Source organism: Trichosurus vulpecula, chromosome 4, assembly GCF_011100635.1.
Source record: "Trichosurus vulpecula isolate mTriVul1 chromosome 4, mTriVul1.pri, whole genome shotgun sequence".
NCBI lineage: Eukaryota > Metazoa > Chordata > Mammalia > Diprotodontia > Phalangeridae > Trichosurus > Trichosurus vulpecula.
In genome coordinates this window covers 242,790,384-242,814,348 of record NC_050576.1, presented here as the reverse complement: position 1 = coordinate 242,814,348, position 23,965 = coordinate 242,790,384, and the positions used below count along the sequence as shown (strand labels likewise).

General features: G+C 39.9%; 1 protein-coding gene across 1 annotated transcript in view; it reads right to left on the bottom strand.

The window, feature by feature from the left end:
* Positions 1-585: 585 nt before the first annotated feature.
* LOC118847055 (multiple epidermal growth factor-like domains protein 6) overlaps positions 586-23,965 on the bottom strand; it is a 773,415-nt gene continuing 750,035 nt past the window's right edge. Inside the window, 5 exon segments of the mRNA XM_036755675.1 lie at positions 586-737; positions 8,323-8,451; positions 9,497-9,625; positions 15,536-15,664; positions 21,130-21,258. Coding sequence (XP_036611570.1) covers positions 586-737; positions 8,323-8,451; positions 9,497-9,625; positions 15,536-15,664; positions 21,130-21,258 — 668 coding nt within the window.

The window sequence follows — 23,965 nt, the reverse complement described above, 5'->3', positions numbered from 1 at the left end:
CACGAATGACCTCCAAAATTCCTTCTCTCCATGGCCTATATCCCTTCTGCTTGCTAATTATGGTTAAACTACCACTAGACCTTTCAATGGTTCCTTGCAAATGTTCATGCCATCTTTCTGTACCATTCTTCAGAAGGATAAACACTCAGCTCCCCCACAAAAGATAGGCCAAGAGATTAGTATAAGAATAGTCAGAAAAAATGTTAACAGGGAAGCAGAATCCTCAGACTAAATAGAGGAACCCATTTCCACATTTAAATTATGTTTGTACATATATAAAAAAGTTCATATATCAGCGGATGTTGCTAGTGTCGGGAACTCGGAAAACCATTTTCATATTCTGGATTATATTCTGTAGGCATTAGGAGGTTGAGCTAGGAAAGGGATGAGGAGAAGGAGTGTGTGTGTGTGTGTGTGTGTGTGTGTGTGTGTGTGTGTGTTCGCGCATAGGGTAAGAAAGTCAAGATTAGGACAACTTCCCCGAGCCTGGGTTCCATTCTTCTTCACCCACTGAGAGCGACTGGTAGGCTTTGTGGGCTAGAAAGCTTTATGGGTCAGGATGAGTTAAAGAAGCTTCGCGCTGAGCTACTGTTTCTTCTCTGAGCCTCTCTCTTCACATGTTGGTCCTGTCCTCTGCAAGGGGCATGCACACTTCCCATTCTGAGGGTTGCATTGGGATCCTGGGGAACATTGGCACTGCAGAGAGCAATTGGGCCCATACCGATCTGATCTGCATTCTGTAAAGTGAGGAGGGAAAAGAAATGGAGTAGGACTTTACAAGATACATTTCTTTTGGATTCACATTGATTTTTATTATTGCTTCTTGGCTCTCAATAAGATAATGATAGACTTGTAAAGTCAGCCGGTTAACTGTATGGTATCTTCTTCCCACTCTGGAATGTTATATAATGAAAAGGATTAGTTTTCTGGAAAAAGAGAAGGGGCTAAGAAAATCCAAGAAATCAAGGGGAAATGGGGGGAAGGAGAGGACAGGAGAACAGCTTTTATTTTACGGAAACTTACTTAGATGTTCCTGCATATCACAGCAGAATAGTCACGTGGAAGAGGTTTGGGAAACTGAGCAAAATATCAAGCGATCAATCAATTTAATAAAACCTATTATGTTGGAAGCTCTGTACTAGAAAATGGAGACACAAAGGTGAAGTCCTCAAGAAGCTTACATTCTATCATGGAGACAACATTTATCCATGTAAGTATATAGAGCATTTAAGGAATAGAGCCTGGGCCTGGATTACATTAGCAGAAGGAGGTCCTGAGTGAGAAATCTCCCTGTACCAAAGTAGGCTGGCACTTTCTATGAATTTTATCATCTTAGCAAGACATAGCGAAAGGTCAGGGGATTTTGCCATGATCATATAACCAGTATGCCTCAGAGGTGGGAACGTAAATATTACTGCTTCTGAGGCTGGTCATGCTGTCTCTGTCTATACAGAAAGTATCTACAAAATAAAGGCCATGTAATTTTGGGAGGAGGCTCCGGTAGGGATGATCAGGTGGTGTAGCTGATAGAGTGCTGGGCCTGGAGTTAGGAAGAATGGAGTTCAAGTCCCATTAGCCACTTACTAGTTGTGTGACCCTAGGCAATTCAATGAACCCCCATTTGACTCAGTTTCCTCAACTGTCGAAAGGGGATAATCATAGCTCCTACTTTGCAGGGCTGTTGTGAGGATCAAACATTTGTAACATTTGTAAGGTGCTTAGTTCACTGCCTGGTACCTTGTAGGCACTTAACAAATGTAGTTTCATCATAATCAATAAACATTTATTAAACTACTATGTGCTATTAGGGCAGCTAGGTGGTACAGTAGAGAGTGTGCCCGGCCTGGAGTCAAGAAGACCTCAGACAGTTAGTGTGACCCTGGGCAAGTCACTTAATTTTGTTTGCTTCAGTTTCCTCATCTGTGAAATGACCTGGAGAAGGAAATGGCAAACCACTTCAGTATCTGTCCCAAGAAAACCCTAAATGGGGTCACCAAGACCTGAAAAATGACTTAACAGCAACAATGTACTATTTTTTCCTCTAAGTAGCTGGTAGATGAAGGAGGTATAGAATGGTCTACCAGTTAAGTAATCAATGGAAGTCATCAGGTACAATGAGGAATTTGCCAGATCTCTCTACTCAGTTCGATGTATGTGGTAGACCCTGTGCTGGGAGATGGGAATAAAAAAAAAGAAAACCATCTCTGCTTTGGGGTTATCTTGGGTGGTGGTGTAGGTGAGGATGTGCCATAAAAAGCATCATGGTATAGTAATAGAGAACTGGTCTCAGACTCAGGGAGACTGCATTCAAATCTTACCTCTGACATATATTGGCCATATGACCCTGGACAAGTCAATTAACTCCTCAGTGCCCTTAGAGAACTTAACTAGTAAGCATCTGAGGCTGGATTCAAACTCAGGTCCTCCTGCCTCCAGGCCTCTGCTGTAGCCACTGTGCCACCTAGCTGCCCTGACTCACACAACTCCTAAAGCTCTCTATCACAGAACAAGTGCTGAACTGCATTGATAGATGGAATTTCCTTATGCGAGAGTTCTCTGTAGTAATGAAGCCACAGGTCTGAAGCAATGTGATGTAATGAAATCATCCCGCCTCCTCATGATGTGTACACAGAGAAGTAAATAAAATTAATCTGAGAGAGAAAATGTTTAGCTGGGGTTAGGGGGAAGGGTGGAAGAAAGGGGATTAGGCAGAGAGATTTGATGGGGGTCTCAGAGAGGCCCATGAAGATACTCCTTCAACTAATGCCCCTTCTCTGCTACTTAGGACCTCAGGCCGTGGCTTCCAACATGCCACCTACCTTTGTGTGGCCTCCAATGTTCCTGAGCACCACCGAACCCAATTAAAACATAATAGGTGAATATTTGACAAAATACATAAACATATAATAAAACAGAGATAATATTACATTTTAAAACTTAGTCAATATGCAGCTCAGAGGGATCTTCATCTATGGGTTAGTGGACCCCATATCTATTTGAGTTTGACATCAGCTGTCTAAAATGCTGAGGGGCTAAGTGACTTGCCTAAGGTCATGCAGACTACACGAGGGAGCTTGACCCCTGTCCCTCAGGCCAGCTCTCTATTCACTACCCCATGGTGCCTCTTCATGTAGGAGATGAGTGTAGCGTATAGCATGGAGTGATGGAAATTTTGAATAGATCCCTGATGCTCTCAGAAAAGCAGAAGAAGAAAGGAAAATGCTTGGCTGTTGGGGTGGACTTGGGTGACAACAGGGAGGAGGTAGCCTGGGCCTTGGAGGAAGATATTGGATGCTTTGACATGACTACACAAGATCATGGTTATTTTCCAGATCTCCACTGGTGTGAGATTTATAATCAGAAGACGGGACTATGAATCCCTGCTCTTGCCCTCTGTGACTTTGGCCATGTCTCTTCACCCTCAGTTTGCTCATTGGTAAAATGAGGGCTGGACGAAATGATCTCCAGGGTGACTTCTAGCTATGATTCTGGTCGCCTCTGGCTTCTTCATCATTGTGAGAAGGTGTCCCTGGAGGTGAGAGACTCCACCTGTGGACAGCAGAGTCTGGCAGGTCTGCCCGAGCTGGAAAGCCTTTAAATTAGGCCTGGAGACAGACAGACAGACAGATAGGCCACATGGGAGTTCTCTGAGGACCAGTCTGGCCAAGGCTCCAGAATGACGTTTTGCCCACAGCTGCTCTTGAAGGCTATCTACTGAGATCAAAAGAGTTTGGTGGGAGGCATCCCGTGCCTGGAGAAATCACTGATCCTTGAAGTGCTAAAATCCATGGGTGAAGAATCAAACAGCCCACAGTTTAACTTTGCCCTTATATTTTTCTAAGAACCCACAGATGCCCGGAAAGGTTAGCTCATCAGACACATTCCCTCCACTAGACTCCTAGGCTTTTCATGTGGTCCGACTGAGTTTTTACAAAGTTGTTTGCAATGGATTGAATTATGTATTTGACTATCAGGGATAGGATACAGGACACCAGCACTGGGTCAAGGGAAGGAACAACAATAAAGGAGGCCCCTCTATTCCCCCACAGCCTGGGGAGTTTGCTCCAGCTGAAGAACGGTTCCCAGCGGCTCTGGCTGCGGTGGTGATACCTAAGCAGTCCATTGACAGGTTTGGTTTCACAGTGCTGTGGGGATGGGCGAGATGCCTAACCCACAAAAAGCAAGGAGGTGGCTGCCTTACTAACCGACCTTTGGGGCCTGGGGTTCTGGGATCTCCTGGGTACACTGGCAGCTCTCCAGCCCTGAGCAATCCCTGACCTGGCACACCCAGCCAGTAAGCATCCTTCCTTCCCTTAAAGACCTCCAGTTAGGGCAAGGGGCAATCTGCTCTGGACTAATGAGTCATGGCCAGGAAGTTTTCCCTAACATTTTGCCTAAATTTGCCTCCTGTATTTTTCTCAAATTGATTCCGATCCTTCCTTCTAGGGGTCCACCTTCCTCTGTAGGACTGCCCTTTAAATAACTGAACACGGCTCTCATGTTCCCATTGAATCTCCTCTTCTCCAACAGAATCACACCCAGTTCCTTCGACTCTTTGACAGGCGTGCCAGGGCCCTTCAGCAGCCTGGTTCTCTCCTCCAGACAATCATCCGTGTCCTACCTAAACTTCAGTGCCCAGGGGCAGTTAGGTGGCACAGTGAGTACAGCACCTGCCCTGGAGTCAGAAGGACCTGAGTTCAAATGCGGCCTCTGTCACTGGACACACTTACTAGCTGTGTGACCTTGGGCAAGTCACTTAATACCAATTGCCCTGCCTTCCCCCTCCAAACAAACAAACAAAAACCTTTGGTGCCCAGAACCAGACACACTGTTCTAGATGGGGTCTGATGGGGGCAGCATCCAGAGGGAAGATCACTTGCTTTTGATTAGACTCTGCCTCCCTTAATGAGACTCAAGATCCTATAGGCTTTTTTTGGTTACCTCTTCACATCTCTGACTCATGGTGAGCTTGTAGTCCACTATGCCCCCACCCCCAACCCCGACCTCTTTCAAATAAACTGCTGGCTAGCCATTTTTCTCACATCTTATACTTTTGAAGTTACTTGTTTTGGACCCAAGTGTAAGTCTTTGTATTTATGACTGCTGAATTTCATCTTATTAAACAGAGAACAATGTTCTAGCTTGTCCAGCCTGAGGCAGCTAGGTGACATGGTAGATACAGAGCTGGACTTGAAGTCAGGAAGACCTGAATTCAAATCCAACCCCAGATATTTAATAGCCTTGTGATTAAGTCACTTAACTTCAATTTAGTGAATAGTAATTCATTGTGAATAATACATTTTGTGAACTGGACTTTGTGCTGAAAACAAACCCCTTGTGAAAACTGATAAGTTCGTTTCTGTAATGCCATTAGTACCCAAAGTAATCTGTTAGCAGTCACTAGAAATTTCATTATCAATTTGTGTAAGTTTCCTCTTCTATAAAAAAATGGGGAAAATAAGAGCACCCACCTCCCAAGTTTATAGTAGCACCTACCTCCCAAGTTTATAAGAGCACCCACCTCCCAAGTTTGCTGTGAAGACAAAATGAGATAATTTTTAAAGTGTTTTGTAAACTTCAAAGCATTGCAGAAATACTAGCTTTGATTATTGTGAGGTGATCATTATTAAAATCACATTTCACCTTGCTTCTGTCGTCTAGCATGTCAACTCTTCCTCCAAAGGTGCTAGGCATGGGAGGATGTAGGTAGAAAGGACTCTGCCCTATCTGAATGGACATTCAAAATAAATGAGTGGAAGATGTGTGATTATTAATTTGAGGAGAAAAGATTAGAAAGATGAATCAGACTTGAGTGAGTGTGTCAGACAAAGATGAAAACATTATTAGTGGCATTTTGAGCTGGAAAAGGCTTCAAAAACCATCTAGTGCAACCTTCTTATTTTACAAAGCAGGTAACTTAGTTCTAGAGGGCTTAAATAAGTTGGCCATGGTCCCATAAATTCCTACCTAGGAATCCAACAAGGCCAGCATTCTCTCCATTGTGCAACATTAAGTTTGCCAAGAGGTCCACAGAAGTCCACTTCCATTCATCCTGGGGGTCTCTTTCTTTCATGAGCCCCCAAGCAGGTTGTGATGTTTGGAATGCTAGCTAGTGATCCAACTTACCAGCTCTTTGTTCTGTCTTAATATGAACTACTATGGCTTTGTAAAATGGAAACTCCTTGAGGTCAGGGATGGTTTTGTAGTTGTTTTTGTCTTTGTGACCCTGGGAGGTGCTTTGGCATCTGGCACAGAGTAAATGCTTTTTGCATTGGGTGTTCTCCCTCCTGGCCCTATAAACATGGTAGTTACATTAAGAAGCATCATGTAAACAGGATCCTAGAAATGTGTAGGGTCATGGGTGCACAGATTTGAAGATGGGGTGGATAATACCATGGTCATAGATCTAAGACTGCTCATCTAGTTCAACCCTTTCATTTTTACAGATGAAGACACCGAGGCTAAGGGAAGAGAAATGATAAAGAGAAGCTTACATGGAAAGTGAAGATGGTAGGATTCAAACCCAGGTGCTTGGACTTAAAATCAAGGGCTTTGTCCACCATACTCTACTCGATTAAGAAACATCTGCCGAGTGGTCTTTTGTGCAACATTAGCTGAAGAAAGGGTCTCTAACTGGTCCCTGGCATTATTGTTGCCAAAGTCATCAGACAGTCACATTAAGTCTTTCCCAGTTGAATAACCTTGGAGAGTAAGGAGGGCCATAAGCACTATAAAGGCTGCTCTGAAACTTTGGTCAATGATGGGAGTCTTTTCTTTAAACCACATCAACCATTGAATAAGTACCAAATATTTTTCTGTGTCATTTCGAATTCAAGCCAATGCACCCACTCCTGCTGTGGAGGAGGGGGAGGAAAGGAGGAAAACAGAGGGAGGAAGGAAGAGGGGAATTCTTCAGCTGGGTCTGGGGCCTTAGACTTTCTCATGTTTTTTTTTTTTAATGTTACAAGGCGAGATCTCTCCTCTACAATCCAGAGCCTGATTTTAATTTCTGGAATACCACATTTTTATGTTAATAACAACATGTATTTAAGACATCTGTTTGAAAGCCTGCAAATGTTCATTTACCAAGTAGGGGAAAATAGTCCAATAAAAACTCATTATATTCTTTTTTGAATTAACATTATGGCCATTTAACGGGTCCTTTACCAGGGTTCAAATTAAAATTAGGTCTTTTATCTTTATAGCTCCTGCATAGTCACAGCTGCTCACAGTTAATATCACAGATGAACTGAGCCTAATTGAAAATAAAAATGCAAATAAAACAGGCCTTGTAACAAGTCTGTGTGGACCAGAGTGCCCCCAGTGAGCTTATGACAAGGCAAGGGGCTTTCTTGTTATCCAGAAGCAGTGGACACTTTGCTTCTGAGGTTTGGCCACTCAGGAATTTTTGTTTGCAAACTTTTAGACGGGCCAGGGACTTAGGAGGTCTAACTTCCACTGAAGCACACAATGTATCTGTTTTCTAGCACCTATTTCAAAGCTATAGGATTGCACAAGAGAAAATCATTCCTTTTCCTCCTGTCTGGAACCTGAGTAAGTCTCATGATTTGTAAGGCCTCTGACTTGGAATAATTATTGCATTGAGTCACTGAGTTTTAGGGTTAGGGAATGGACTTGGGGGGCAGAGCACTGCATACCACCTAAAGAAACTGACTTACAATATATCCAACAAGTGGTCACCATCTAAACTTTTCTTGAAAGCTTCTAGTGAAGGGGAATCCACTTCCTCCTGAGGCGACCCATTACACTTTTAGGAAACTTTGACTGTAAGTAAGCATTCGCACTGGGTCCATGCTGGACTTGGATATCACGAAGAAAGGCTTTGAGACTTTCAACTGACTATGTTTAAAACCTGGAGAATATGACAAAATTTAAGCATTCTCTTCTCTCGTACTCCACAGACTCTGGACTCAGCCCTACCCCATGGGCAACTGAGAGAAGAAGCCGGTCTCAGTGTCCTAATGAGGAGGGAATGAAGAAAAGTTTAGAGCACTGATGAGTGTGGGAGCCAGAGGAGAATACTCGTTCTGGCCTGGGTGGACAAAAGGCTGCCAGTACCACTGACCTTATGGTCATTCTTGTAGAGAGACAGTGAGCTGGCTGGCAAACTGATCTCTTGTAAACAGAATCTCCATTGATTTCTTTACATGGTTAAAACCAAGTTTTTTAATGACTGTGACATTGGCCTGAATAAGGGATTCTGTCATGAAAACATCTGGTAGCCCTCTACTTTTCCTCCTGGTGGGCCCAATACCTCCCTCATGCAAATGGAACTACACTAAAAGTGCTTTTTAACCATACCAACATCACATCTGTCTCCAGTTCTTCCAGGGGAACAAATACATTTCCCAGTGACAGGATGGCAAGGTCCTGCTCCTTCACAGTCACAAAGCTGTTGGCACCTGTCTCCGAATGTTCCAGATGGACACCCTATCAATGGCAGAGAAAGATAAGGTTTTTCATGTAAGAGCATTTCTGAAGACTTTTTCTTTTCTGTCTTAGATTTGTGATTTCATCATGTGAGAACTCCTGATATGGGAATTACCAATTTTACCGATACAGAGTTGAAACTCCTTTGTTTTGGTTTTTTGAGGCAATCAGGGTTACTTTCCCAGGGTCACACTACTAGTAAATGTCTGAGAAAGGATTTGAACTCAGGTCCTCCTGAGTTGAGGACCAGTGCTCTCTCTGCTGTAGCACCACCTTGCTGCCCCTCCATTTTTACTTATTAAAGAGTTGCTTGGGGCACTGAGAGATTAAGTGGCTTTCCCAAAAGCTAGTGTGTGTATCCAGAGAAAGACCTACACCCAGAGCCTCTATCCATTCAATCATACTGGATTCAAACCAAGGATGGGACTGAACCAAGGTCCTGATTCCAAATCATATATACACAATATGTACATGTATATACATGCATGTATATATATGTACATGCATATACAAAACCATTATATGCATATTTGTTCTTTAATTTTTTGTTGTCATTCTTGTATGAAGAGATTTCATAAATGAACAGAACTTTCATATATAAATAAATACATTTTGTTAATGGGCCATCTCCTAGGCCTGGAATGTACTTCTCCCTACCTTACTTCCCCATCATAAAATCCTTCTCTTTTTTAAGGTATAGTTTAAGTACCACCTTCTACATTAAGTTTTTCCTTATCTTCCAACTGGTAATTATTTCATATGTAACTGCTTTGTTTTTATTTCAAATTTATTTTATTTATTCATTTCAAATACATCTATATGTTAAGTATATATAATATATTCACATATTATATATAGATATATATTTACATGAGCACATTTCTCCCCAAAATAGAACGTAAGCTCCTTGAGGTCAGGGATTATTTATATTTTAGCTTTTTGCATTTCCAGTGTCTAACACAGTGCTTGGTGTACGGTGAGTGCTTAACAGATATTTTCAACTGACTGATTAGTTGGTAAATACTCAAATACACTTGGGATCTACCTTTTCCACACTGGCTGCCATGGTAACCTGGGGGACAGATGCATGTGCCATTCTCAGCATCACACCTGGCTCCATTTCTGCAATCACATGGGTGAGCACAGTCCAAGCCATAAAATCCAGGGGGACACTCTGTGGAATGGAAACGGCAATATGTGATTTTGGCTTTTTTAAAGAGGAAAAACCAAGTTAAGTAATCCATTCTAGGTTATTCGTGTCCCGGGATCAAGCACAGAAAGGCAGATCGAGTTATTGAAGAGGCAGAGAAAGGAGGAACATGTATTTATTCAGCTCTTACTGTGTGCTAAGTGCTTCACAAACAATACCTCGTTTGATCTTAGTAAACTAAGCCAGTGAATTAAAATGAAGATATCTTTGAGTCTGATGAAAATAATTTAGTTTTTAAAGTAAATATGTATGTACTTGTCCCAATAATTAAACTGGAAAGGACAACGGGAATTTGTATCCTTTTTCAGTAATAATAATTAATAATAATAATAGCATTTATAAAGCACATTAAGATTTAGAAAGTGCTATACAAATGTTCATCTCATTTGATTCTCCTAACAATCCTGGGAAGCTGGTGCCATTCGTATCCCTATTGTACAGATGAGGCAAACAAGGATAGGAAAGGTGAAGTGAATTCCCCAGAGTCAGGCAGCTAGTAAGTGTCTGAGGCAGGAGTTGAACCCGGGTGTTCCTGATTTCAAGTCCAACACTAGCCACTGTGCCACCAAGTTACTCTGTTTAGCTTTGAAAGTCCTTGGCAACGTGCCCCAGATCTATCTTTCCAGCCTCATCAGAGATTACTTGCCCTCTTGCGTTTTGGGATAAAGCCAAACTGGTCTTCTCTACATTCTTCACTCACCACATTTCATTTCTCATCTCCAAGTCTTTGCACTGAGAGTGCCCCATGCCTGGAATGCGGTCCCTTCTTACCTTTGCCTCACAGAATCTCCCTCTTCCTTTAAGATACAACCCAAATACTATCTTCTGAATGAAGTCTTTCTTGATTCCCTCAAATGGTAATGCCTGCCCTCCCTCTGAAGCTACCTTGTATTCCACTATTTTGTATATGTTAGTATTTTCAAACTTTATATTAATTCTATCTAGACATACATACACATACATATATATGCACATACACATACATACACATATGTGTATAGAGATACATACATACACATAATTGTTATCTCCTCCATTATAATGTAATCTCCTCGCAAGTAGGGATTATTTCATTCATTATATTTACTATATGACAGTGCCTGGCACATAGAAGGTTATTAATAAATGTGTGTTGAAAGATTGATTCTCTCCTTCTAACTCTGTCCTAAACACTAACTCTGGATTCATCTTTCTAAAACACAATTTTGGTCGCTCCACTTCTCTACTCAGAAACTTTGAATGGTTTTCTAATGCCTACAGGTTAAAGACCAGCTGTTTCTGCTTGGTATTCAAGTCCCAGCTTATCCTGCCTGTACCCACTGAAAACGTGTAATTTGATCTTCCTCAAGTGACTAGATTAGATCATAGAGCATGTGCTATAGATGAAAGATGCCTGGACATGGAGGCAGAGGACTTGGGTTTGAATTCCAGCGTTGGGTGATGTTTCCTTATCTGTAAAAAGTGCGAGTTGGATTAAATGATCTCTAAGGTTGCTTCCAACTCTTAAATCATAATTCTGAGATGTTAAGTGACTTCCACATTCTCTATTATTCTCTAACATTTTATCTGATAAAAATAACTGACCCAGGATGCCTGTATCCCAAACATAGTGTCTGTTATTCAGCTAATAATTTGTCAAATGCCTAGTAGTTCCAGAAATTGAAAAACAAGCTGGACATAGCAGATCTGCAATTTCATGTGCAATCATCTTTTTTATTATACTATGCTATAGAAATGCTTGTTTTATTCCATGAATTAAAAATAAATTAAGAAACAATTAGGCAGGGAGTGTTATTTTTATCATCATTATCTTTTTTCCTACTCTTGCCTCATTTTTGTTCTGTCCTAGGATAGTAAGATCACCCATTTACAAGTTAAGAGGGTACCAAGGGGTCTCTAGTCCAACCTTCTCATTTTACAGATGAGGAAACTAAAGGACCCTAGGGAGTTTAAATGGTTTCTGTATTTAAACCCAGATCCCCCGACTCCTAATCCTGCTCACTTCCCACCTTAAAACATTTCCTCTTCCTTATTCCTTTCTTCTCTATGGTGTTTATTCTTTATCCTTTGTGCAATAAAGGTCATCTTTTTTTAGATTCATACTTTGCTGTTATTATTTCTCCTGACCCTGTGATATGATTGGCTTATAGAAGTCTTCCATGGGGACTCCCCCCAGTGAGGAAGATAAGCGATCCTTTGTTAACTTAGACTCTTGGGGCGTAGTTAAGCGAATCACCCTTCCTCACACAGCTGGTATATGTCAGAGGCTGGTCTTGCACCAGAGTGTCCTGATGCTATAGCTTTCCCACTATCGGCAGCACCGCAATGCCTCTCATTATCTATTGTAAGGTTTTCATAAGAAAGGATGCTTGCCTGTTTTGTTTAGTTGTCAACCTGTTGGACAGATTAGGAAGAGGAGCTGGGTTTAAGTTAGCTTTTAAATCTATGGTTATAAAGTGCTCATATGTATTCATATACAATTACAACAGCTACTACTTATGTGGCATTTTAAGGTTTGCAAAACACATCCTATGTGTTATTTAATTTTAAAACCACCCAAGCACTTTTGTACAGTGAGAGCTCTGCATAATGCGCTGCATCACCCTCACCCAAAGCTGATTGGTAACAGTGAAATGGTGACAGAAGATAGAAATAATGTCTTTTGGCTTCCCCTGGGGATGTAATCAGAAATCAGACTGCTCAGAAGGATCTTGAATTCATTCATTCATGAATTCATTCATTCATTCATTAATCCTTTATTGAGGACCCACTATGCCCCAGACCATGGCAAAATAGAGATAAAAATAAAACTGTTCCTGTCCCTAGGGAGCTTATACTCTCCTGAGGGAAAATGTACACCAATGTATACCAATAGGTATGGAGACTGAGCTGGTGATTTCATTGATATAGACATCCCTCAGGTAGGGAAACTACTTCTAAAAATGCAAGTTGGCCCCTATTCTACAGCTTGTAGACTTGGGGGCTACCCGAAGCCCTGGGAAGTGGTTACTTGAACAGGGTCACGGAGCCAGTGTGTGTCAGAATTGGACTTGAACCAGGACATCCTCCCCTCAGGGCTGTCTATGTACTCTGCCACACTTCTTATCTTCTATGGAGATAAAGAAATACAAATATATACAAAATAAATGAGAGGATGTTTGATATGGAAAGCTGCCTCAGAGTTGGGAGGATCTGATTTCAAATTACATCTCTGACACATACTGACTATGTCACCCTGGGTAAGTCTTTTAATCTCCAAAGAAGAGGAACAAGACTCTAAGAGTACCTGAGGCCCAATGAGTGAAAATAGCATGAAGGTACACAAAGGCAAGGTTTTTTTTGGTATGGCCAAAGTAATGTTTTCCCTCTGAGATTTCTTTCCATCTCCACATAGAACTCGTATGTCCATCGTTATTTGTATGTTGCCTTCTCCTTTGTATGTGGGCTCCTTGGGGGAAAGTACTGCTGTTTTTCTCTTTCTTTGTATCCCCAGGGTGTCTAGACAGTGCCTGGCACATGATAAATGCTTAATAAAATGCTTTTTGAGTAAGTTCTAGTGGGCTAGACCAGTTAAATGTGCACTGTGATTGAACTTTGAAGGGATGGTAAGGCCTGACAGCCTTGTTTCAATAAAGATAATTAGTTAGAACAGAGTTCTGTCTTTCATCCTGCTGACTGAGAACCCATGTCTTTACATGACTATATTGACATAATTCATCATAATGGGTAGGGTGGAAACCATAAATGCTTTGGAGAACCATGTTTCCTCTGACTCAGAAAAAACTTGGCTGGGACACGGGGCTACTTAGGTTTCTATCATCCTATTGAAGTTGATTATGTTGCATATTGTGTACTGGATATGAATCAGTAAATTACAGTTACTTCAGTATTTTGTTCTCCTATAACCTCACCTCCAGATCCAGAGACTAACTTTCTTTTGCCAGCCTGTTCAAACATCCTTCCGCTCTAAGCAGTTGTCCTCAATGGTTCCGAACTGCTGAAGGCTACCAGAGCATAGATGAAATGATGCCAATTAAGTTTAGTGGCAACCCACTGGCCACAAACAACAGCTTGAGTGTCTAACTGCCATTCATCCCTTTTCAAAGGCTATTATTGAGCCTTCAGGAGAACGGACGGACTCTCTTCCCAACGTGGCTTCTCAGAATCTTTATTCTGCTTCTAGGTTCATCTCAAGGGTCGTCTCTTCTGCAGAGCCATCTCTGGTCAGGAAACAGTATGAGGGAGTGAGTAGAGCTCTGGCTTTGGAGTGAAGGAGTCTGGGTTCAAATCTAGCATTCTATAATGGCTGTGTCATGCTGGAAAAGTTGCCTCAGTTTCCTCCTATGTAAAATAGGGAAAATAATAGCACCTATCTTGTGTGGTTACTATGAGGATCAAATGGAGTAGTAGAGTCAAAGTGCTTTTGCAAACCTTAATGGGCCATATCAATGTTAGTCCTCCTCCTCCTCCTCCTCTGCCTGCTCTTCCTCCAATCGTTGGTTCTTTATGTCTCCTTAATTTACCTTATATTCACTTATCTTTATATGTGTTGTAGCTGTGTCCCCCTGCCCCTTCCTTTCCATGGCCTAAAAGAATTAAAGTAATTTAAAGACTGGGACTAATTTGCTTTTTATTAAATCTCTGTGTCCCCAAGTATACATCACAATGCTCTGTACATAGCAAGTGTTTATATGTATATAACATAATTATATATAATACATAATATAGTAAATTATATCTATGTATGTACGTATATGTATATATGTATGCATATATACATATAAATAATGGATATAAAATGAAATTAAATTGAGCTCCAGGTTATGGTGCCTGCCAGGTTGTATTTCTCCCAGAGCAAATTATTTAATATTTCTCTCCATCCAAATTAGCAATGAAACATGGTTCCAGAAAAAAGGAGAAAAACATAAATGTCGTTGTTTAGCTATGTTTTCAGTCATGTTCAACTTTTCATGACTCCATTTGGGGTTTTCTTGGCAAAGATACTGGAGTGGTTTGCCATTTCCTTCTCCAACTCATTCTACAGATGAGGAATTGAGGCAAATAGGGTTAAGTGACTTGCCCAGGGTCACACAGCTAGTAAGTATCTGAGGTCAGATTTGAACTCATGAAGATGGGTCTTCCTGACTCCAGGCCTATTCACTGTGCCACTGAGGGGCCTGACAATAACATAAACAAATATCATAAATGATAACCTGTCAACATGCTTCCTTCCTGGGCCAATTCCTTGTCAATCGTCTCTCACCATAGATCACGGTGGAACTATCATATTCAAATTCTAACACTTCAGCACCCAATGCGATAAAGAGGAAATAGAAATGGTCCTTATGAGAATTAAGTTGGGAAGATTGGCTGTGCCACACCTCATAGACATAGGAGAAATATGTGTTGGATGTACTTTATTGAAAGCACTGAGAAGTCAATTTTCAATGATGTGTCTAAGAGAGGAAAATATTGAATAGCTTGGGAAAATCATTGATGGCGTTACTATATTGATGCAATGAATGAAATGTAATGGAACCTGTACCATGTCTGTGCATGAATTCAGGGCAGCCAGAGGCAGGGGGGACTCTACAATTAATACCTGTCTCAAAATAACTTAGGACCATGGGCTGGCTTCTAGACAGTTATACTAAAAATGATGAATTAGACTGATTGTATTCTGGACTTTTTACATACACACACACACACACACACACATATATATACACATATACATATATATACATACATATACATATATATGTATGTATATATACACATATATGTATACACACACACATATATACTCCTACTTTCCTTCTTTGCTTGTACTTCTAAATGTCACCAATATGCACATCTGTAGTCTCTACTTACGGTGTTCACAGCTGTGCCCATAGTAACCCTCTGGACACTGACAGAAGCCAGTAAACCTACTGCAAGTTCCATTGTTCTGACAAGAGCACTTCAAATGGCAGCTTGGACCGTATGTACCAGGAAGGCATGCTGTAAAAGAGAAGACATTCAGAAATTACTACTTTTTTTTTAATTAAAAATGTGCTAACTCCTTGTGTTATTTCAGGATGGAGACCTTTTAGAAGTGACATTTGAAATAATGCCAAAAGCTGTAACTTCCATTAGACAAATAACTTGAAGATTATACACTAGGAAAAACAAAAACATAAGTGTGGGTGATTCTGTTCACATAATGCCAGTATTGGAATGGAACTGTGAGTCCATCCAGTCAAACCCAATCCTGAAGAATTCCCACCTATAACATACCTGAGAATTCTACTTTCAGACCATTATAATTATTCCAGAATTTTTCTTTACATCAAGAATGTTTGCTCTCATTAAGGTAGGTACTCTTTCCAATGGGACAGATAAAAATCGAGTCTAATCTCATTTTATCTAACTTTTGTCCATGTATCTTCCTACATTCTGTACATATGATTTGCCTTATAAAGCCTGGAACGCTCAACAGTTCTTACCAAGAGGTCGATAGATAGGTTCCAGGAGGACCTGAAAACTTGGATGGGAAAATATTACATCTTTATTTTAATTAACCTCTAAACTGATATTCAGCTTTTCTTTAGCAAAGAATGTAGGCACAGGCATTTTTTCTGAGAAGGGGTCCATAGGCTTCATCAGATTGCCAAAGAGGTCCATAACAAAAAACAAAAGGTTAAGAATTCTAGGTCCAGAATGAATTAACAAATTGTGGTACCTCATGATAGAATAATACTGTGCTCTAAGAAATGATGAGCTCAACAATTTTAGAAAAAACAGATAGAATTGCATGAAATGACGAAGAGCAAAATGAGCAGAACCAAGAGAATGTTGTATACAGTTTAACAGTAAAATCGTTTTAAGAACAGCTTTGAGCAACTAAGTTATTTTGACTATTATAAACACCTAAATTAACTATAGAGGACATGTGAAGGATAACATTATCTGCATCCACAGAAAGAACTGAAAATAGAAATATGTATAGAATGATTTTACACATATATGTATGTGAGTATATACACATATGCATGCACACAGATGTATATATATATATGCAATACATATGTGTGCATATACATATGTGTATAGACAGACACACATTTGTGTCTAATGGTAGCCAACTCCTGGGTGGGGGGATGAAAGAAATGAAAGGGAAAAAAGACATTTACATGATTATTATATATTTAAAAAGGATAGCAACTTGTACATAATAAATTTGCAGCTTCATGTACAATCATCTTTTTTATTATACTATGTTATGGAAATGCTTATTTTATTTCTTAAATTAAAAATAAAGTCACAATAATAATAAAGAATTCCTGGTACAGATCTTGTGAGAATTTTATGGGTAAGAGGGCAGCACTTGAGTTGTCCTCTTATCTCCTGATTTGACTCTGTGATTCACTCATTCCCCTTTCTGATTGTACACTTCCTGGATTATATCCCTTTATCAGTTCTTGTGTGTAGGTCATTATTGGACATAAGCTACAGCTGAGTTGAGTCTTCCTGATATCTCTCCACTACCTATTGGGTCACCCAGAATTGAAGTGCTTGATGATTACTGTGTTCCTTGGTTCACCATTAGACAGCATTCCTGGTACAATAGGAATATTTAAAAGATTATTTTCTTGTTGTCAGGTAGTGATTTGGACCTGTTGAAACTTCTCACATGAAATACAAGTCACTCTCTTCATTTTATTAAACTCTGGTCTCAACTCATTGCCACTTGTATTAATTAACTGTCCAAAATACATAGACTAAGGCATCTAACCTCATGCCATAATCTAGGCACAGCAGAGATTGTAAATAATTACTTTTCTTTATGTTTTGATATACATTCATCTTTTTTGTGGAGTCATGAATCTCATTTAAGATTGTCTCATGGTCTTCATAAGCTCCTACTTCTTCACTAAGCTCCTACTTTGTGCCAGGCTCTGTACTAAGTGTTAGGGATGTAAAAAATGCAAAATTTATTCCCTACACTCAAGGAGCTTACAATCTAATGGGGAAGGCAAAATGCATACAATTATGTACAAAATGTGTATATAGCATGACTATGTACGAAGATATATATATATACACACATACATGTGTACATATATATGCATAATTGAAATCATATGTGTATATGTATACACACAATGCCATCCACAAATCAGAAGATTTTAGGATATCACTACGTATAAGTAATCTCTCTTTCTGCCTCTTCCATTTGGAATGTTCCTGGATTTCCTCCATGATAGAAGTGAACAATATTGATGATCATATGTCTCCATGTTTTATGCCTCCCTTGATACTGATAATGTAAAGGCAAGAAAGTCATTAATTGAGGTTACCTCTGAAGCTGAATAATCAAGGAATCTTTTACAATCTCAATATGTACATGGGAAGTTCCTTGTTGAAGGAGAATCATTAAGACTGTAATTTGCTTTATTCAGTCAATCCCTCCCCCCACCCCATACCTGACAAATAATGCAGTGGGATCTTGTATTCTCTATATCTTTCAGCCAACTGTGATACTATAAAAATATCACCTATTCTAGAAAATTATCCACCTATTCTCTTCTGACATTTTAATCAAATATTCCCTTAATAAATATGTGCACATTTTCATAAATACTTTATAAACATCAGAAAAGGAAAGTAAACGTATGGGTTAACAGTTGCTGATGCTCTCTCGAACAATTTGTCTTTTTTTTCCGGGGTGGGTAGTAATACTCAGCATTTTTTCTAGTCTAATATTTCATTTCTTTGAGACATCTGCAAACCTGATCTTTCAATGATTTTGTAATTTGAGGGGAGAACGTTTAGTAAACAATCTCTATCAATGAGGAGAGTTTTATGTAAATGGCCTTGGGCTTGTTAGTTAAACTCCTAATATTGTGCTTTGACCATAGACATCTTTTCCATGTATTGTTCTCCCAACAACCTTCTCAGGCATCATTTCTATTTGCTCATCAGGCCACTGGGTCCAGAGATGGTTCATATGTGAAGGTTCTAATTTTATCAATGGCAAATATATGTTTTCTTGCTATTTGTTATTCTTTTCCCAGGTCCATTTGTGCAGTCTCTTAGGATGACCTCACATCAACCTACAAAACACACTATGTGATTCCCTTTCCCCATCTACCTACCTAGAAACCAGCTAACAATCACAACTTCGCTAGCCCAAGAAAGAGGTAAAGGCTGAGTTAAAAAGAAGCACCACGAAAAAGTTAGAGAATATCAGACATGGAACTAATGATTTGGTCTAATTTTCTTCTTTTACAGATCGTGAAATTGAGACTGAGACGGATCAGGTGACTTGCCCATAGACAGATGATGAACAGCAGAGCTTGGACTAGAATCCAGATCTGACTCCCAGGAGTCATCTTTCCATTCCAATTTCTACAAGTTTCTTAACAATAACACTGGGGTTGGGAGTAGTTGAACGTAGTTATTGGGGTGATGTAGAGAGAAACAGAGAGGGAAGGCAATAAAATGAGAGGGATACCATGGAACTCGAGATTCAGAGTTAAAGGATACAGAATCAAAACCCACCTCTGTCTCTTATTGCCTGGAGACTAGGGGTTACACACTTCTAGACTTTTCTAGACCTTCATTTTCTCATTTGTAAAATGAAAGTCTTAGACAAATTAACCCTCACAACTTCAAATCTAGTATCCTATAATGTTATGAAAGTAACATGATTAAAGTATATTCTTTTAATCCAAGTTAAAGATTCAGAGCCATATGATTCATTTTTTAAAAAAAATTGTTCATTTTATTCAGAACTTAATATTACAAGCATTTTTATAACATAGAATAAAAAAAGCTGACTGCAGATAAAACTGCAAATCCATCATGTACAACTTGCTATTCCTTTTAAATATATAATAAAGTTATCACGTAAATTTTTTCTTCCTTTTTTCTTCCCCCTCACCCTAGAGATTGTTACCATTAGTCACAAATATGTATATATGTATATATACGTCTGTATATATGTTTGTGTCTATATGTGTATATGTGTGTATACACATATACAAATACATACACATACATACATATACACACATATATGTAAAATCATCTTCCTTCATAGTTCCTGTGTAGTTAATTTGGTATTTATAAAAATCAAAATGTCACTCAAAGTTGTACTTAAAACAATATTGCTATTACTGTATACAATGTTCTCTTGGTTCTGCTCATATGACTCAGTGACAAAACTCATATTCTAGTTAAGGACAGATAAACTTCTAATGAACTACTCTGCTGAATGGACTATGCTGACTTTCAGCCTCCTGGTGTGTTCGAACAATCTGGCTAGCAGCTTCTGTGGGGGTATAAGAGCCACTCACAGCCAGCACCTAGAAAGCTGCCAACAGCACAGGTTCTTTTGATCTGCTTAATTAAGGAAAGCAAGGTGGAGGGATTGACAAGCTTACTTTTAATTCAGCATACCAATATCATTCAGTTAGTTCAGGGGAAAAAGCCAGCACCCTGAACTTCAAAACAAAATGCAAACAAATTACAAACGTCAACAGACAGACTTTGTCTGATTCAAATCCCAACACATAGTTACCAGAGTTCAACAGAGTCTCAGCATCTGGGTTTACAAGCTGGAGGGCTCCTTAGCTACAGCTGCCCGGAATCTCCTCATCAACACCATCTCCAGAGCCCTGCACAAATGGCTCTGTCCTCCCTTCTTATAGGGCTTCAGACATCATCAAACATCATCTGAATCACCAGAGCTCAGACTCTGGCAATGGGTTCTTGAGTTGGCCCCTCCCCTTAGGACCCTGGGAGGTTCACATCCACATGGATTAGGTTAACACCTAATGGGGTTTGGGCCTGGGGCTTAGCACCTAGTAAGGCTCAATGAGATAAATTGAGTCACTCAAAGGCCATTCTGGTTACATGGTGCCATATTTTTGCTTCTAATTATATGTTAAAATGGTATGGTACAAAGAGCATTGGACTGAGTAGGGGAAAGAGCAGTTTGGACAAGTTTGGACCAGTCACTTCCTCTTCTCAGTCTCCGTTTCTTACTCTTTTTAATGGGTATAATAATATGTACTTCACAGGACTGTTGTGAGGAGAGGCATGGTATAGCAGAAAAAGCAACGGATTTCGAGTCAGGAAAACCTGGATTCCAGACCTCCCTCAGACACGTACTAGCCATATGACCCTGGGCAAGGCACCGGATCTTTCTGAGACTCAGTTTCTTCATCCATAAAATGAGGGCTTTTGGGCTCAATGGTCTATAAAATCCTTTTTGGCTCAGAATCCATGGCCCTATTACCTAGTGAGGACCAAATGAGATAGTATATTTGAAATTATTTGCAAATATGAAAGTAACATATGAATGCTGACTATTCTTGTCATCAAAATCATTATTTTGTACACTGTCTTTTAGTGGCTGTTGGTCACATGATCTAAAGTACATTGAGCTAATTAGTAAAGGGCCAAGAATGGAAACTTACCTTCCTCACAGTAATTGCCTGTCCAGCCAAGTCCACAGGTACATTTTCCAACCACAGGATCACAAATTGCACCATTTTTGCAGGCACAGGTTAGCTGACATTTGTGGCCGTATCTTGCCTGGGGACAAACTGTAACCGCATTTTAAAAATTAACAGAGTAGAGGAAAGTATTACACAGATAACATTTCTCTGTGAGTTAGATGGAGAAACTGCACATGATAGTGTCATGACATGAGGAAATGCTTATAAATTTTCTGAAGTTAAGCACACAGATGCAATACTGGCTGGAGTGCTTTCTTCACAACACACCTGGGAAGCAGGTAGTAGAAACACGATTATTACCATTTGACAGGTGAGGAAATTGAGGCTTGGAGGGGTTAATGGTCTCGCCTTAGTTAAGGATGCAGTATGAATTGGTGATAAATTCAACTCCACAATGAGATCTACCCTCCTGACAAGCTCAGCTGTCTTTAAATTGTACTCTCATTCCACTAAGTGGATACTATTGTGTTCATTCCCAGTCCTGATTGGGCAATTTATGAGCTTCCTGTAGTAATGCTAGATAAAGATTAAAATAAAAAGAGGTACCTAGGCAGGGGTGTGATGGAACCAGATTGATCTGGCTCTTGAAAGCTGATTGTTAAATTTTCAGTGTGAGCATTTATAACTCAGAAATTGACAAATACTATAAATTAGGGCTTGATTTATTGTTTTATCACTTGCCAAGACTTAAGAGAGTGATGGAGAAAATTTTAATAATGCAGATTAAATTTTAAAATGTATTGTGCTTTTCTAGAGGGCTGATTGTTAAACGTTTGCCAGCACATCACTGGATCCAGAAGCATGGGTCATTGGGTTCCTTGGTCAGTTGTAAACATGGCTGAAGGTCTGGCATTAGCTCTTAGTGTTGAATGAAACAAGGAAGGCAAACAGCTTTCTAATAACATTTGCAGGTAGTAAACAGATACGTGACTTAACCCTCTGTCCCACAGCCGTGATTGTTTCCTAATACTTAAGAGGTTAGTTATTTGTGAAACTACAGTGAAATCTCAAATAGCTGAAGCTTAGAGTATTTTTGATAAGTGGCCTTTCATAGTTTTTTGTAACCATAATCTGAGTAAGTGAAAATATACTGCATGGTCACAATAAACTAGATTTTGTTAGTTTCTCTTGCACAATTTATAGACCATAGTCTGGCCTGGAGATTTTATCTTCTTGGCAAGTCCATTGGAGATACTTTGATGGAGAAAAGCCTTGAAGCTTAAGTTTGTCCTGTTTACTCAAGCGGGACTTTATAGTAGTAAACAAAAAAGACACAAAGGCAGACTGTATACTCTCTCCTTCTGAAGCTGTTTACTACAGAAAAACCTACAAAAATCTGCCTACTGATTTGTTTTATTTTTATCAAGGACACTCCAGTTAAGTGTGTAAAAAGTATTGAGATCTCTATAAGGGTGTATAGGATCATAGGTTCAGACCTGGGAGGACCTCAGAGGCTGTCTTGGCTCATTCTCAGAGGAGGAAACTGGAGCCAAGAGAGGTGAGGTTACTTGCCTATGATCATACAGATAATAAGTGGCAGAGCCACTTTTAAACCCAGGATTTGGACCCAGATTCTCTAATTTGAAATCCAATGTTCTTGGAGTGTTGGTAAAATATTCTCTTCATGGTACTGGAATGAGTAGTCTCAGCAACTTGACAAGGACAAAAGATTGGTTTTTTTTTCCATTTGGTTTGGAAGAGAATAGCCAACGGGAGCTATGGATGTACCCACTGATAATCCAAAACCAGTTAATTGTAATGGCCACTGATGATTTAGGCTTCTCTGGTGGAATAAGGATTATACATAGGAGAAGACAGATTGGTAGACTAGATCAAAGAACAAGAACTAAGCTGAGCTCTCTCTCTCTCCCTCCCTCTCTCTGTATATGTGTGTGTATGTGTATGTGTGTTACCCCCTAGCCCTACACAAGACTGTACAGAAGAGTTTTTGAAAGGCGAATAGTTTAGCTTCAAGAGAGGATTCCAGAAATCGCAGCAATTTGAAGCAAGGGTGGAACATTAAGAAGTCCTGAACTGAGCCTTTTAGAGAGAAGAGCTATTTTGTTGGCCCAGAGCCAAAGGACTAGCAAGGGACTGAGCCATTACGCACTCTCCCCTGCTGCCATGGTTCTTGTGGGAATTGGAAGTGGGGTGGTTGACAGTTTAGCAACCTTAAGTAAAAGTTCTGTACTGGAATGGTCCCAAATCTCAGGGTAGTACTCTAATTCTAAACTCTTGGCAGGGGAGAGGAATTTGATGAAGGGTAATATGGTGTTTTTCTAGATCTTCCACACATCCTCTTTCTGGAGAGTCACAACCAAAGGGTGGTATTATATATCTGAGGGATGGTATAGGTCCCTAAGACGACGGAAAAAACAGGAATTACTAGGAAATGAAGGAGAATTGTCCTTTAGTGTTTATGGTCTCCTGTGAGGCCCTTATGTTCCATGTGGTAGAATAAAGACAGTCTTGAATGTAATATATTGAGTGCTTACATTGGAAACCCAAAGACCTTTTGCTCATATCTGTAGCAACCTAAAAGCAGAAGTTATTATGATGTCTCTAGGGGAGGTCCATGGGTAGGGGCCAAATGAAGCAAATTCTGATGTTCCTAGTCTAAACCTCGGGTGGAGATGTGAGTCAAAGACAATGATTTATGAGAATCCCTCCCACCCCCAACTGGACCCAGTAAATGTCCAGACTGTAAGTTTATGTTGTTTTCAGGCAGGATAATGCAACCTGCTTGAGGATAAGGATTGTTTTCTCACAGTCTTTGTAGTTGCCTCATTGGAAG